General features: G+C 52.4%; 5 protein-coding genes across 5 annotated transcripts; 2 read left to right on the plus strand and 3 right to left on the minus strand.

Moving 5' to 3' along the window:
- Positions 1 to 177: 177 nt before the first annotated feature.
- On the plus strand, positions 178 to 3,065 carry CLUP02_13502 (uncharacterized protein; the record flags this gene model as incomplete). Its single annotated transcript, XM_049292441.1, has 12 exons — positions 178 to 253; positions 324 to 715; positions 772 to 809; positions 1,048 to 1,191; positions 1,448 to 1,852; positions 1,909 to 2,016; positions 2,104 to 2,215; positions 2,276 to 2,366; positions 2,410 to 2,527; positions 2,588 to 2,659; positions 2,731 to 2,868; positions 2,918 to 3,065. The coding sequence occupies 12 exons, from the start codon at positions 178 to 180 to the stop codon at positions 3,063 to 3,065; spliced, it is 1,842 nt and encodes a 613-aa protein (XP_049149587.1).
- A 411-nt stretch (positions 3,066 to 3,476) lies between these two features.
- CLUP02_13503 (uncharacterized protein) lies at positions 3,477 to 4,152 on the minus strand (the record flags this gene model as incomplete). The annotated part of the gene is made up of 2 exons (XM_049292442.1): positions 3,477 to 3,764; positions 3,874 to 4,152. The coding sequence occupies 2 exons, from the start codon at positions 4,150 to 4,152 to the stop codon at positions 3,477 to 3,479; spliced, it is 567 nt and encodes a 188-aa protein (XP_049149588.1).
- Positions 4,153 to 8,372: 4,220 nt separating this feature from the next.
- CLUP02_13504 (uncharacterized protein) lies at positions 8,373 to 10,384 on the plus strand (the record flags this gene model as incomplete). Its single annotated transcript, XM_049292443.1, has 11 exons — positions 8,373 to 8,481; positions 8,522 to 8,669; positions 8,724 to 8,893; positions 8,955 to 9,034; positions 9,124 to 9,187; positions 9,261 to 9,454; positions 9,573 to 9,665; positions 9,750 to 9,797; positions 9,859 to 9,932; positions 9,991 to 10,036; positions 10,184 to 10,384. 11 exons carry the CDS (start codon positions 8,373 to 8,375, stop codon positions 10,382 to 10,384), a joined length of 1,227 nt encoding a protein of 408 aa, XP_049149589.1.
- Positions 10,385 to 10,670: 286 nt separating this feature from the next.
- Positions 10,671 to 10,997, minus strand: CLUP02_13505 (uncharacterized protein; the record flags this gene model as incomplete). The annotated part of the gene is made up of 1 exon (XM_049292444.1): positions 10,671 to 10,997. One exon carries the CDS (start codon positions 10,995 to 10,997, stop codon positions 10,671 to 10,673), a length of 327 nt encoding a protein of 108 aa, XP_049149590.1.
- A 334-nt stretch (positions 10,998 to 11,331) lies between these two features.
- On the minus strand, positions 11,332 to 13,093 carry CLUP02_13506 (glycosyltransferase family 2; the record flags this gene model as incomplete). The annotated part of the gene is made up of 4 exons (XM_049292445.1): positions 11,332 to 11,604; positions 11,664 to 11,958; positions 12,031 to 12,885; positions 13,008 to 13,093. 4 exons carry the CDS (start codon positions 13,091 to 13,093, stop codon positions 11,332 to 11,334), a joined length of 1,509 nt encoding a protein of 502 aa, XP_049149591.1.
- Positions 13,094 to 14,400: the final 1,307 nt, after the last annotated feature.

The following is a 14,400-nucleotide window of genomic DNA, read 5'->3' on the forward strand; positions in this document are numbered from 1 at the left end:
ACAGCTTACAGGTTACTGACTTGAGATTCCTGATAACTAAGAAACCGGAACTCATGCCGAACACCACGATCTCAAAAGTCAAGTCACGCAGAAGTCTGGCGCCTACCATAAGGTAAATGTCATACAAGGCATTCCTTCTATCCAATGAATACCAAAACTATCGACAACCTCATCACCATGACCATCGACTTGCCGGGTCCTGCCTCTCACCCATCCAAAAACATTAAACCTTTCGCTCTTACCTACTTCCAAAGTTCATCACCAAAAGCCAAGCCCCCAACGGCCCGTCGTCTCGGAAAGGGTACCTACAAACACTAATCCAGACCGGTGTTCCTCGACCGCACTCAACTGGCTGAATCTGCCGACATCTCTCGCGTTCGCCCCTTCAAAACCTTACACATCCGATCTCCAAACCCAGGCACATCCCAATCCCCCTCAGCAGAGAAGCAAAGCGTCAGGCGTCAAAATCGTCCAACGATGCGGGCCCTGGTATGCGGCAGGCAAGGGCGCAGGGTCACTTGGTTCATCCCCCTCATCCATACCTACCACATTCCCCAATATCGTCGTTTGTGGCTGGGTCGAGGCGTGTGGTGATGCTGATATTCTGCAGGGCTCACGCATACTCGCTGGCCATGCCACAGGTCAAAACGGCGGTAATGACGCCAAAAGAACCCAGAAGGAAAGAGAGCTCTCCAAAAAGACCCCAAGGAATGGTGTGATTAAAAAAAAAGCTGAAAAGACAAAAAAAGCCACCGAAACCTGCACCCGCAGAGCCAAAGGTCCAGCGACGACGCTAATGCCGAGCTCAGGTAAGTCAAAAGGAGTGGCGGCCCGTTGAATAACCTTGACCTTACCTTACTTTTCTGTTGAACTAAGGAGGCCTCGCTACAGTGTTCCCCCGAAAGCTTCACATGCTTTAAACCTCTTAGTATCCCCGCGCCGTATGTCTAGTCTCCTTGAGACATTTTTCTTCTTCCTCTTCCGACTTTTTCAACCGCAGCAATGCAGCCATCTTTTCCGACCCGGTCCCAGCTTTTGGCACACAAGGACGGGAGCAGCGACGAAGCGATTGATCCATAATCTCGGGCCTTCTGCAGCCCGAAGGCAGCCACGAAGCCAAATAGTTGAAGGGGAAAACCGCTTCAAAGCCATTGATTGGCACGCTATACGCCTGGACTCACTCGAGCTCGCGTGGTCCTCGACTTAAAAATCCCCACTTGGCCGCCTTGGCCTGCTTCTTCAAAAGCCACTCAGTTCGGCTTTGGGAAGGAAATTCGGCGGGCAGGTGGAAATGTAAATCATGCGAGAACGCCTTGCCGATTTCCTCGGGATAATTAGTGAAGAAGGCCAATAAGAGAAAAAGAGTGAAAAAAGAAGAAAAAAAAGATCAGAAAAAGAAAGCATGTGAGAGATCGACAGCGGCTCAAATCCCACAGACACTCACCAGAAGACGATCGTTCCCCACGTTCCAGCCCCATCACCACCAGCCAGATCGCTTCCCCGCGGGGGATGAGGACCCCCGTTGCAACCGCCATCCAACTTCCCAATCGCACTCGGCCTCGATTCCCAATTCGTCCATCGCGAAAACTCTATCTCTCTCCCTCTCAGTCCCATGTAACCAACGCACATGTCAGAATGCTCTTGATGCTGGACAAATCTGGCCAAATGCCTGTGTGTCTTCCTTCAGTCGCTTCGGTCGCATCGCCTACACAAGCGCGGCTGCCTCATCGAAGACATGCATATGCCACATCGCCTTAGCCCCCATGGCACCGTTGGAAAACGAAGGTGTCCCATTTTACATCTGTCTGCCGCTTCGACCAACGTACCGAATAGGCAACACCGTGGCCAGCGAGTGTCCTGAGAAAGATAGGCTTCTTCTCCCATCAAAGGCGCTTCGTCATGTAGCAGTACCTATTTAATGCGGCGGCCAGATCGTGGGCCCATTGTTGCATCGCGTATCTACCGGCATTCCAGTTTCTGCGCTGTTCTCTGCTCCGTAGCGACCAATGGCCACAAGTAAAATAGTGTTGAGCCTTTCCATTGTATCGTCCACGATGGTCATATCAGGTCGTGAGGCCGTCAGCATGTGACTCCAAATACGAGCCACGAGACACGGTCTCTTGTCGCCTTATCTCGGCTCTTGTTTGAGATGTTCGCCAAGAACTGTATCGAGCTCACGATATTCCGCGAAACTTCGCTCGTTGCCTTGACTTTCGTGCCAACGGGTACGAGAGCAGAGGCACATGCGCCTCGTTATTGCTCTCCACACTGTCAGGCCATCCATCTCACCAAGTTTGGCTATTGTCCCGCAGCGGGTGGACACTCGGAGGTCCCTAGAGCCTTTGATGCAAGAAATCCTGCATCATGTACGCCCGGGCCTTGCTTGACAATCTGGCTTCTGTTTGCAAGCTCCCAACGTACAGCCACGCACCCTCTTCTTCGTTGTCTGGAGACAGCAGCAAAGCAAGAGAGACCCCATCATTCGAGGTTCGACAACCACCAACCTCAGCACTCCACTCCCTCGGAGGTGGTGGGGGAGGGGTTGTGTGTGTCTGTGTGATACGCGCGCGTTCTCATCGGATGATAGGTTCACGCCGAGAGCTTGGGGGCTTGTTGAGACGCTGGGGCGTGGCTCCATCCACTCGGACGCACTCGCAGGGTCCTGTCAGTCGGACAGCCTGTTCTTCGTTTTGGTCGATTCTTCAGCATAACGACGTCGATTCCGCCCAGCTCGGCCAGGCCTCGGCCGGTCCTAACGCCAGTCGTGTGGCCCCTCCAGGGTGTGTTTGTTTCAATAATCCCCATCCCCGTTCCCTGGCAGTGCAAAATTGACAGAGTTCCTGTTCATGACCCATTTGTTTGGCTTCAGTTAACCCCTCATGGTAAAAGAAATAAAAATAAGCGGCGGACGCCGCAGCCGCGATGGAAAACCTGCACCGGTCGGGATTATGGCTCGCTCGGACCGCGTTGAGAACATGGCGACAATGGCTACAATTATTATGACAATCGTTCTAGTTCTTGCGATAACACTGTCCGTTATGCTCAAGCACTATCTGGAGTTGTAGATTGAGTCGCTGGCAAAACGGGCTCAAAACCATTCGGCCCCCATTTGCCAGCAGATGTTACAATGAAATATCAATTGTGGATATGGTTGTAGAATGGGTGTGCGGGCTCGGCATGGGTCTCCGGTTCATGACCAGTCTCTTGTATTGAGGCTCCCGTCGAGAGGGAAATAACCGTGAACCAACTCAATTGGTGTGGTTTTGCGTGGGGGCCGGAAAGCCAAGGTGACGGCATGCTTCAAGAAGTGGAATGAAATGCAATATTCAGCTTCCAGGGCCAGACTGTGTCGATTGCTGTCTCTGATTTTTGGCCATTTGCTGGTTTTGATAAGGTTAGTAAATTGATGACCAACTCAACAATTTCTGCACCGAAGCAGCAGTAGCTTGTAGCCGATTAACTGGTGGGGATCGGCTTCAAGCTGTCGCACGCTCGAGGGATGCAGGAATCTTGGTGTCGAATCTATCGACACTGCCTGGTGATTTCTGGGGCATTCCCTGGAATAGGCCAGGAAGGGTACATGCCCAGTACCGCGCTTGTACCTCGAAGAGACTGGTCTCGTAGGCCTGTTCATTGGTGGCATCGGTCCTGGGCATACCCTCCGTCAACGGGTCCTCCTCTTCTTCGTCGTGAGCGTATGAATATAGCGTGTGGATATCCATGGCGCCTTTTTCTGCAGCTAGTGGCCAAGATGCTCGAATAGGCTGAACCAACGGGCCAAGACGTCCAACAGCAGCGCCGCTTGGCGCACTTCTTTCGGCTTTGACTTCTTTCGTACGTGATATCGCTTTTTCCAATGAGGAGGCTCATCACTTTTGCGTTTTGTGCGAAGACTCGTTGTCGCATTGCGCTCTCTATTGCCCGGACAGACCTAGCAGCAATAGTAAAGCTCATTGGACAAGATCGGACGATCTCGCCATTGTAATTTGATATGGCATCGTGCAACTGGCATATGACCCTTGCGGCGACATGAAATTCTTCAACGGCTCGCAAAGACCGAAGATCGCTTGTGTGGATCGAGGGATTGCTGATGACCTCTTGATGGTCGGATTGCCTCTGCCATTGTTGGTTCCGAGCCTCTTGAACCTGCATGATAGTGGGCGCTGAGGTTACAGCGAACCAAGAAGCGCGAGTGGGTTCCCCCTCCTGGGCCGGGATATTTTCGAGACGGAGCTCTGCCAATTCTCTAATGTTCTTGGTTGACGTGGCTTATGTTCTCCATAAGTCCGCGGTGGACACTGGACGATTACATGGGTTCTGTCCTAGTGTAGGAACCCCCCCTGGTCGCTGAAGAAGAGCTGGCCCGGTCGATGTCGTGATGGAATGATGCTATCTTGCGGGGTTGACTAGGCACGGAGTCGAAAGTCAACGAAACCCACCAGCAAGCCTCCATCCACCCCCTCCTCCGAACCAGGCCTCTCAAATCGACGCGAGGGCGGGAAGATCGTGAGCCTGTCCATCCGGGCTTGCGACGGACAAAGTTTGCGGAGAGCAGATTGCTGACAGGCAGGTGTGGTATAGTGCTGTGCACTACAGGCGCGAGACGCGGCCTGGATCGCACGAGGTGCTTCCCCGGCGGATCTCGGGCTGCGAGCATGAACGATTGCGATGCATGTTGAGGTCAACCATGGTTGCGCAGCCGCAGATCCAGTGTCACAGGACGGGGCCTAGCAACGAAGACGGGGCACAAATCCTTTCTCAACGATGCCGTCCTTATTCCCGTATCATTCGATGTCCTGGTCGCATGGAGTGTATCTGTAGCAAGAGAGCCTATAGTTTCTCAGAAATGATGACTTGTTGGGCACTTATAAGCACGCCCGTACTTTGTTATAGTATCCGAAAGTCTCCGTCTACGTGTCGGCAAGACGGGATAGACGGGCGGCGCGAAGACGACGCTGACCCACTTGGCTAGATCGACTCCGCCGAGCTTCGGCCATGATCAGCCTCTATACTCTGGGAGCGCGGAGGATCGTGACGAGGGTCAGGGCTAGGGTTTTTTTGTCCCCAAGATGCCCGTACGGATCCGTACCCCGTTCGCATAATCCGTATCCGTGCTGACTGCGGCACTGCGATGAACTTGAAGCTCATGACCCGTATGACAATGGCGATTCATGCTCAGGTAATAGTGGCGCCCCTGGAGAGGTGACTTTCGGAATGTGGCTTCCTGATGCGGAACAGCTTCGAGTGGTATTGAGGCACAGAGATACTGTCAAGGTGAGATGAGGTGAGGCAAGGTGTGCTCAGTCGGGATCGTTGGTTGAGTTGGCGACATTTCTGTTTTAGGCTTTGACGACCGACCAGCCAGGGCCAGTAACATGGTAACGTCGTAAATGCAGAGCTTTGCTGCTCACCCTTGCTCGAGTCTGCCGCAGCTCAATTATGTAGTATCGTGTACTTTTCGAGTTTGCCATATCGTAAGGTAGGTATATTGCGACGGGCGGTCCAAATCCCGTGGGCTCGAACGGAGCAGAGCCTCCCTTCTGCTAAGAGGAATTTAGCGTGGGAGCGGCGAGAGTGATGGTTCCTCTGGATGCTTGAAAGGTTCAAAGACCGAGTTAGCGGCGGCGGAGGATGACCGTGATGTGCACTGATGCTTGGTCCTAGTTGCGGAAACCGACGTGTCTATCCGTAGCCTTGTGGTATATCGTAGTCCCCGGCAAGGATAAGTGGTGTGTTCACACAGTACAGCAGGAGCGGAACATGGTGTAGATAGATTGATGTTACTTTTGAGAGCGAGAGAGTGAAAGAGACAGACGATGAGGATTGAAAATGTCATGGCTTCGCTGATTGGCCAGTTTGTCCACCCCCCCCTTCTGTTCTTTGACAAAAAGAAAAAGAAGCGATGACCCCGGCAACCCTGGCTCGCATGGGTGGTGCAGACGCAGGTCCGACGAGAAGCGGATAAGCGCACTGGCTCGTAGGGGAGGGTCACATTGAGGAAAGCCCATGTCGTCTTGGCTTCAGTCCTGGTCCGAGTCGCTGACCCAAACGGGGATATGCACAATGAAAGTGGAGAGAGGGGAGGGCGAGAGGAGGGGAAGAGAGAAAGGGACTGGTTTTGCAGTTGCAGCGCCGCAGCGGGCAAGTAGCTACAAAGAGGATAAGGTAGGTATGTAGGCGCGCCGCACAAGATGACATGATGTGATGATGCGAGGTCCAAGTTATGTCGGCGAGAACGAGGGGAAGAAGAAAAAGCTGAGATGTGATTGCCGGTGGAGAGGGGATTGCGCGTTTCGACTTGGCCAAAGGGCCTGACGATTTGCATTTTGCAGATATTGCCATCTTGGAGCTGCAACTGGCAAATGGCAACTTGCACCTGCACCACCAACAGCGGCTGCGGTTGTGACTGCAGTTGCGGTTGCGTGTCCGTCTCCCCACCCGGGCTCTCTTTCCCTCTATCTCTCTCTCTCTCTCTCTGTTTCTGTCTGTGCGAGACAATGGGGCCGGGACAGAGGGCTAAATGCAAAATGTCTGTGGTTATTTTGTCTTTGAGATGAAATCTATCCGTCGATACATTGTGGCCCTGCCTTACCTTAGCCGCTGTGGTCCGTTGCCGTTCGTTGGTTGAGGGTCAGAACAGACGAGCGCCAAGACTGGGACAAAAAAAGATACTTGCCCGATCTGTGAAGGTACCGCGGCCGCCTGTGCGTCGAGGAACCCGCAGGTATCTTTTTTGTTTCGTTAGTTCCCTCCCATTTCCCTGCTCCTGGCTTAACTAAGCCTTGATTATTCAATGTTGTCCATCTCCTCCACAGTCCCTGCCCCTCCTACTACAGTCACCTTTGCCTTTTCCTGCCTTGCCTTCCCTATTTTTTTTTCTCTCCAGAAATGGAGTGCAGGGTCGTCATCACCCGCACAAGTAGTCTTGATTTGTTGTTGAAATCCTTGGTCTCTCAATTGCTGGGCTCTGCGGCTGCTCTGTCTCCTTCTTTGGCCTGAGGCACAGAAATACCAGTTCGCTTACTAAAGCTTGGCGGCTGTTCTTCATCGGGAGCCAAATTCAGCAGGTCCCGTCCAGTGCCCGTTTCCTAGGAGGATGGGAGGCCCGTAACTCTTGTGTACAGATACGTACCATTTCCTTTTGCTCTACCTTAGGTAGGAGCCTGTCTAGAGGACCTGACCTTACGGATAAGGCAGGGACACTTTGAGTAACTTGGAAGGTACGAAGTACCTCAACGCCCGTACCGTTCGGCGGTTGTCTTTTTGGCAGGAACCACCCGTCAGCTTGTTGCTGCTCTGGCCACACTACAGTCCGAGGGCCTCGATCGTCTCGGGCATCTTGGATGCTTGGATTCTCCCATGTTGAAATCCACCCAGAACCATCAACCATCCACCACCCACTTTGTCATTTATGTCACGATCCCCAGCCAGCACTTACGTCCAGCCGCGTCAAGCCGATAAGCGTCCCTCGCAACCACATCATCATTATCCTCGACGTCGACGACGAAACCGACGACAAATGGCAATCATAACACAACCTAACGCCAGTGCAGGCCGTGAAAGGTCAAAGGCCGTGCGCACCTGAGGTGTGGTTCCATCCAAGCTCGACTCTCGAATGTCGCCGCCCTCTGCGGCGTACGGAGTAGTGTACGCAGTAATCGCCCTTCCATGCCATGCCATGCCATGCCATGCATGCTTGCTTGCTTGCTACAGTGCTACAGTACCTACTAAGTGAGCATGCTCCGCCAGCTTATCATTGCACCTCTATTTCCTCTTTCTGCCGCTGCACCATGAAAATACCTGTACTAATCAAGTAGAGCCACCAAGCTAGCAAGGCCGTCTTATCATCATCATCCTCGTCCTCGGTCTCAGCTCCAAGAACCACAAATCCGTCTCCATCAAATCTAGGCTTTTGTTTTTCCCTCGCGCTGTCGGCGCTTGTCAGTGGCCAACCCAAGCTTGTTCGCCCGGTCTTGCTCCGTCGTCGATTGGCAACCCACGGCCGCCACTTTTGACACATTTGACAGATCAAACCAAAATCGCCTTCTCTTACCTATCCGATTTCGCGTACCTATTCGTGCACGACTTCGTGCCTTACTTGCCGTATTCCCGCTGATGTTCCTACGGACTCTTGGTCGCCGTCATCCCCAATGCGTCTTGACTCATGCCGTCGCATTGGCTCGCTCCCCATTACCTCACGCTGGAGAGTGTGGCACCATGAATTGGAGAAGAATCCTCGATGGACCAACAAGAGTCGTCAGTGTTGAAATATTTTTTCAAGAATTTTCTTCCTTCAGAGCATAAGTCATTCAGCAGACCCAATTCTGAGCTACCATTGGTCCTATGTCGCATGTTGTCACAACTCACTCTGGATGACGGATTTACCACTGACGAATTCCGGCATGAATCAAGGCGTTGCAGGCGTTGCATACAATCGCAACCCCCTCTCCAAATGCACGCGAGGCCTAGAACCAATTTATCGTCAGGATTCATGCATGTCTCTCAACACAACTCTTGCAAGCCGGCTATCGCTGCTACTCGCACGATTCACAAAGCTATAACAACGATGCATCGATAGACACTATCCAAGTCCAGGGTACCTCTCGCACTCATCTCCAGCCTACTAGCTCGACCCACAAGATTTTGTACATCTGTAACAAGTTGACGTCGTGTGGTAACTCTAGGTATTGAACACAGTCAGATCTGAACATGAATTTGGTGAGTCCTCTCCTTATTCTCCCCACAGCATCCCTCTCGTCTCCCTATTCCGACCTGGTGCAGGTTCAAAAGCCTCAAAACACGCGTATCATGTCGTGCATCTCTGCGTCTGCGTCTCCTCGCCCCCGTCCCGGTCCCGGCGTACGGATGTCAAGCATATACTACTTCACGACCCGTAGAAGAGGAGTCGAGAACAACGTTCCCCATTAATCCCATCCACTACGAAACATTTTGAGATTTGGACGCTGTCTTACCTATGTCATCAGCAAGCCTCTTTTCGTCCATCTGCAGCAAAGACAAGGCCAGGAGTCCGAGAGTAAGGGAGGGGGAGGGGCAGCCTGGCAGGCCTCGTGTCAAGCATCGGGGCACACGGTGGACTGCTTGATAACGTAAACAAGGACACAGACGAAGACCCCCAACCCATCGAAAAGGCTGTCAATCGCAGCTCTTGACCTTACAGTTCGAGCTTGTGCTCCCTGATTGGGTGGTTTAGCGTTCGATCTCACCCATCTATCCATCCACCCATCTGCCACATCTCAAAGCTCGAACTCCTGCTTGGAGTAGTGGCTGGCAGCAGCCAGTCTTGGTTTTTCTCGGTAACCAGTCATCGATAGATGGGCAGTCCGACCTCTTGCCTCCGAATGTCCGGACATCTTCGATCCGGAAACTTTGGCCCTGCGGGGTTTTTACGTGCCCTCAGAACATCACCTGCCTCGTTGCCCCCGTTGAGTGTGGGGTGCTCGATTATCTTAGCTTGGCCTACTAGCCATCCTAATCTAGCCAAGTCTCGAACCGTTCAATGAACTAGTAGGGATGGAGGGGTGTAGGGTTCGACTGATGATGGTGGGTGTGAGATCTCATTCTTTCAAGGCAACCACCACGACAACCACCGAAAACTAGTCGCACGTACTCTGTCTCACGAGGCTAGTCGTCCCAGCCAGCCCGATGTGAGTCAAGAGAGGCGCATCTGACGAAGCAGCCAAATACCACCGGAGAGCACATGGACGATGTTCAAAACTTGAGATGAGCAGGACAACACCACCACTGCCCCAAAGAGTCACAACAATCGACCGGGAACCGTAATCATTCCTCAGTTCGTCGTCTTCGGGCGAGCATCGCGGCAAACGACGGCCAAATCAGAGCCGCGTGCTCGTCTGGGCTTTTAACCACCCCTCCAAAATCTCCACACCCACCAGCCTCACCAAGGACGTCATGTAAGACAATATCACACACCACTCTACCGTGGTAACGAGGCGCATGAACATGGCACAGCCTCTCACCAACATTGAATATTCGATTTCCGGAAGGAACTGAAAGAGTCCCTTGAGGCCAGGTCAGGCCTTTCCGGCCGGAGAATTAGTGAACAAGGTAGGCATTCGCATACCTTGGCCCTGCCGTGTAACCGGGGGTCATATCGTGGGGTCCGTACTGATGAGAAGCCACACACACGTACACACACGTACAGTATCGCATGTCAGATATCGCGGGTTTCCCGGAAACCGTTTATTGGGGGCCAACACCATGGCGGGATACGAGACTGCGCGTCAAATTACCATGCTGTGTAACGAATGCCACCAACCTTCCCTTCCCTCCCCTCCCCCCTGGCACACATGCTGTGCTTGCTGCTCGTTTCTTCTTCCTGGCGAGTCCCCCCGGATCCAACTAGTCGATCCCCCAGTTCGTCAGGATGCAGGGACGTTGTATTCCCATTGGCTCGGGAAACCTTTCTTTTTATAAATTGTGTTGAAGAAAGATATGCAGCTGCCCGACATCACACATCGCATCACAAACTACTGATAGTTAGTGGAGTAGACCTCACAAGCCTCGGTTCTTCTTTCCTTGGGGGGCGCCTTGGTTTATTGTGGAAATTTGCTTTCTTTTCTTCAGTCTATGGAAAGCTGTCTCTTGGTCTGAGTGGAAAAGAAGATGGGATAATGGTAGAGACCAACAGTCTAATGCCTTGCCGCCCTCTCTCTCTGTGTGTCTTCCTGATTTCCCATGTCTCGCAATGCATCGAATAAAATGCCTCCGACGAAGATCAAAGCTGCCTGCCCTGTTGCCCGCCGCGCGATGTACCTCTTCCGACTACCTCTCTTTCGTTTCTGAAATTGAGGAGAAGGAAGAAAAGAAATCACAAAGACCAACCCTTTGCCCTCGCCATTTTTGGGGGGTTTTTTGATAAGGAAAATGAAAAAAGAGACCAATAGTCGAGAAAAATCCAGGGAGGAAAAACTGTCTCCCTGAAGCAGATGACCAAACCACCTATTCCTGCTCTCCATGCCGAATGGTTTCCATGCCGTTGATGATTATACTCTTGACACGCACTTCTGTGCTGTGGTCCCATTTCCCGTATGCGATCGTTCGTGTATTCATCGTAAAGAGGAAAGAACAACAAAACTTTTCCCGTTCCAAAGTCCTTTTGGGTCGGTGATTTTTGTTTTCCGGAAAAGAGGCGTAAGGAAAATGAAGAAAGGGTGGATGATTAACCCTCTTCGTTTCCGCCTTCCAGGAAAGGAGACATAAGAAAGCCACCCAAGCCAGAGTCCCGTTTCTCCTCTGGCAAACCAATGTGTTGCAAATTCATAATTCGTGATATTCGTGGCTGCCGTGGATCTAGTCCGTGGGGTGCTCCAGGAGGGAGAAGGTGACGTGAGGCGCCTTGATATCCTTCGCGGGGAAGGTGTTCATGCGCACGGTCTGGGGTCGGCGCGCCTCGTTAGCAGGGCGGTGCCAGTCGGAGACCTTCTCGGTCATCTGGCGCTCGAAGCGGTAGCGGACGAGGTCCTGGCCACCAGGGGGCGTGGTCAGACTCATGGCTCGCTTGGGACGAGGAGTCAGACGGATGTCATCGTTGGTATCACCATCGGCTCTGCTGCCCCAGGAGGTCTGTTGCCAAGATGTTAACAAAATCGATATCATATAATGTGGTTCAAGTAGCTACTTACCATCTTGAGGGTAGACAAGGCGTAAAGCTTGATGATTCCATGGGCCCATCCAAAGAGGATAGAGACGGGCAGGAAGAGAATATCGCTAGGGTTGCGACGGAATAGGTTCACGAGCTTGACGACCTTGGTGAAGCCGAACACGAAGATGATCTGAGCCCAGAGGGCCTGGTGGCGGTACTCAGCGTCCCAGTCGGCAGTACCCTTCCACAAAGCAAAGATGATGAGGGGGTCGAAGAGGAACGCCAAGGAAGTGAAGGTTGCAATATGGAGAGCATAAGTGCACCAGGGCTGCTGACTGTAGTCGCTATGGGTTAGTACATCATGCCAGGCAATAGGAGGAATCCCAGATGGGTGTGCTTCTACTTACGTGAGAACGTATCTCTCGCGGACAAGACTGGTCCAGTTGCTACGCCAATTGCTGCGAGCCCAGCGGGAGCACTGGTAGAGGAACTTGGTGCTGTTCTCCAGAGTGGTCTCGAGCTCACACTCCTTCTCGTACTGGATCCAAGTCTTCCACTGGTGGCTGACGAGCCAGCGAGTGACAAAGTTGTCGTCGTCGGCGTTCAGGATATACTTGCCCCATTTCTCGGTCTTGAAGCCCTCAAGGAAGTCGTGGCTGGACAGAATCTCAGATCGGTAGGCACCAGTTCGGCCAGACATGCAGGAAGTACCGCCGTCGAGGTTGTGGGTGGCCGAGATCTCGAAGTTGCGTCTCTCAATGTAGGCAGCGCCGAGCCAGTTGAAGATGCGAGTGGATAGCGGGCCATCCCAGACGCGCTTAACTCTCTGGCAAGTACCGACACCGCCAATCTTGGGGTCTTCGAAGGGAGCAAGAATCCAGGGCATCATGGTAGAAGGCCAAGTGACATCATCGTCAGCCATGATGGTGAGCTTGGTAGTCACCTTGGGCAGAGCCTCGCAGACCTGAAGACGCTTGTTGGCAATGGGGGTAGAGTAGACCTGCACATTAGGGTGAGGAAGGCTGCGAGCAAGCTTCTCAAGAGAGGCATGCTTCTCGCTGGTAGTAACGAGCATCAGAACGCGAGGGTTGCAGGCGATGATGCTGAGCAGAGAAGGGCGAAGCTCCTCGAAGACATTGTGAATGGTGGGGATGATGACGGTAACATCGTCAGCCGTGAAGGTAGGGTTGGCGGGAATCGGCTTGGACTTGTAAACCCAGTGGCTGACACAGTTGACAAGGAGGCGGGTGTAACGATGCAGCCTGCCAAGGATGGTTAGATACACAAGATGTCGAAAATTAAAAAGGCAAGGCAGATGTTTGCTGCGCTACTAGCAGCAGCAATGGAGGGTAATGTTTTTTTTTCGCAGAAAGTAGTGACTTACCAAAGGGCGATGAACAGGTACATCCAGGCGGTAGGAGACCAACCGAAGCCAAGGTTGGGCAAGAAGAGATTCATGATGTCTGCCATCGTGAATTGCTTCCTGCGGTTGGGAAGTGCGCGTGCGTGATTCTGAGGTAATTCAGAGAAGGTCGTGAAGAGGTTTTTGACAGAGATGGGAAAGGGAACCCAACAAAGCCGCAATGGGAGGGATTGCGCGCGTGGTTGTTGGTTGGTTGTGGAGGGCGAGGAGGATGAGAAGAAGGATGTGGGAGAAGGAGTTGGGTTTTGTGCCTTCTGGTCCAGAGAAATTCTCGAATAGTCAGGAGGTGGCAGGAGGTCCAGGCCTTGAGCGTGCCTTCCTTCTCAGAATGTCGTCTTGGTGAATTTGAACAAGTCCCGTGACTTCTTCTTTGATTTGCCCTTTGGTGAATATGTTTGCTGCGTATTCAGATGAAATGGTCCACTATTTTGTTTTCTGACCGAGGTGTGAGGTGTTCTGCTGAAGGTGAGGCAACCTGAGAACTTTCCAACAGTTTCGAACTGGTACCCAAGGTGATGTGAATGCGAAAAATCTAGATGGTATCCCCAATCTGCTCTGCTTCCTACGAGGTATCACGCTCGTGGGTCTAGAGTAGCGTGTGGTGATGACTGTCGAGAGAGTCCCGGATGATGAGTTCTTGCTCGATCTATGTGTTGTCGTCGTGCAACTTCCGAAGCCAAGTGCTGCTCTCGCTCTATCTTCAAGTCTCTTCTGCCTTTCTGTCTAGAAGGACCCTAATGATCGAGGTAGTAGATCGGACAAGCAGAGCGCTTTGTCTGTGTCCGTCGTTGGGGGTGGTATCAAAGAATGACACGGGCAAGACGGAATGACCAACACCCAAGCCGCGTGTATGGGATGCCGGTGGCAGTGGGGGAGGATTTCGAGAAGGGGTCAAACAAAGTATTATACAGAGATGAAAGATGGCAATGGAAACTCAAACCATTGCGCGGACCAATTGGTCTTTTAAAAAACAACAATGACCCGGGGGAGAAGAAGTGGTGATGAGGTCGTCCGAGGAGAGTAGGTCGTCCTGGGGCGAGGGACAAGGATATATACGTAGCCAGATGTGGTGGAGGGTTGGCAGGCATGCATGGGTTGTTTAGTTTAGAGATGCGCCCATGCATGGAGACGGTAATGGTGGCTCCATCCAAACAAGGCAAAAAAAGTACTCGAGATGTACGGAGTATGGATGCATGTGTCTAATGTGTGGTAATGGATTATGGATGTACGGACTTGTCGACTGGACTTGTCTAAGATTGTGGTGCAAGACGGCAAGACGATGGGTCTTGAAGGTACTTCGTCTAGACTGGCACCTACTCGCGGCCTGTTTTCTTAGCTACACCACACTCACCAC

Source organism: Colletotrichum lupini, chromosome 7 (genome assembly GCF_023278565.1).
Source record: "Colletotrichum lupini chromosome 7, complete sequence".
Taxonomy (NCBI): domain Eukaryota; kingdom Fungi; phylum Ascomycota; class Sordariomycetes; order Glomerellales; family Glomerellaceae; genus Colletotrichum; species Colletotrichum lupini.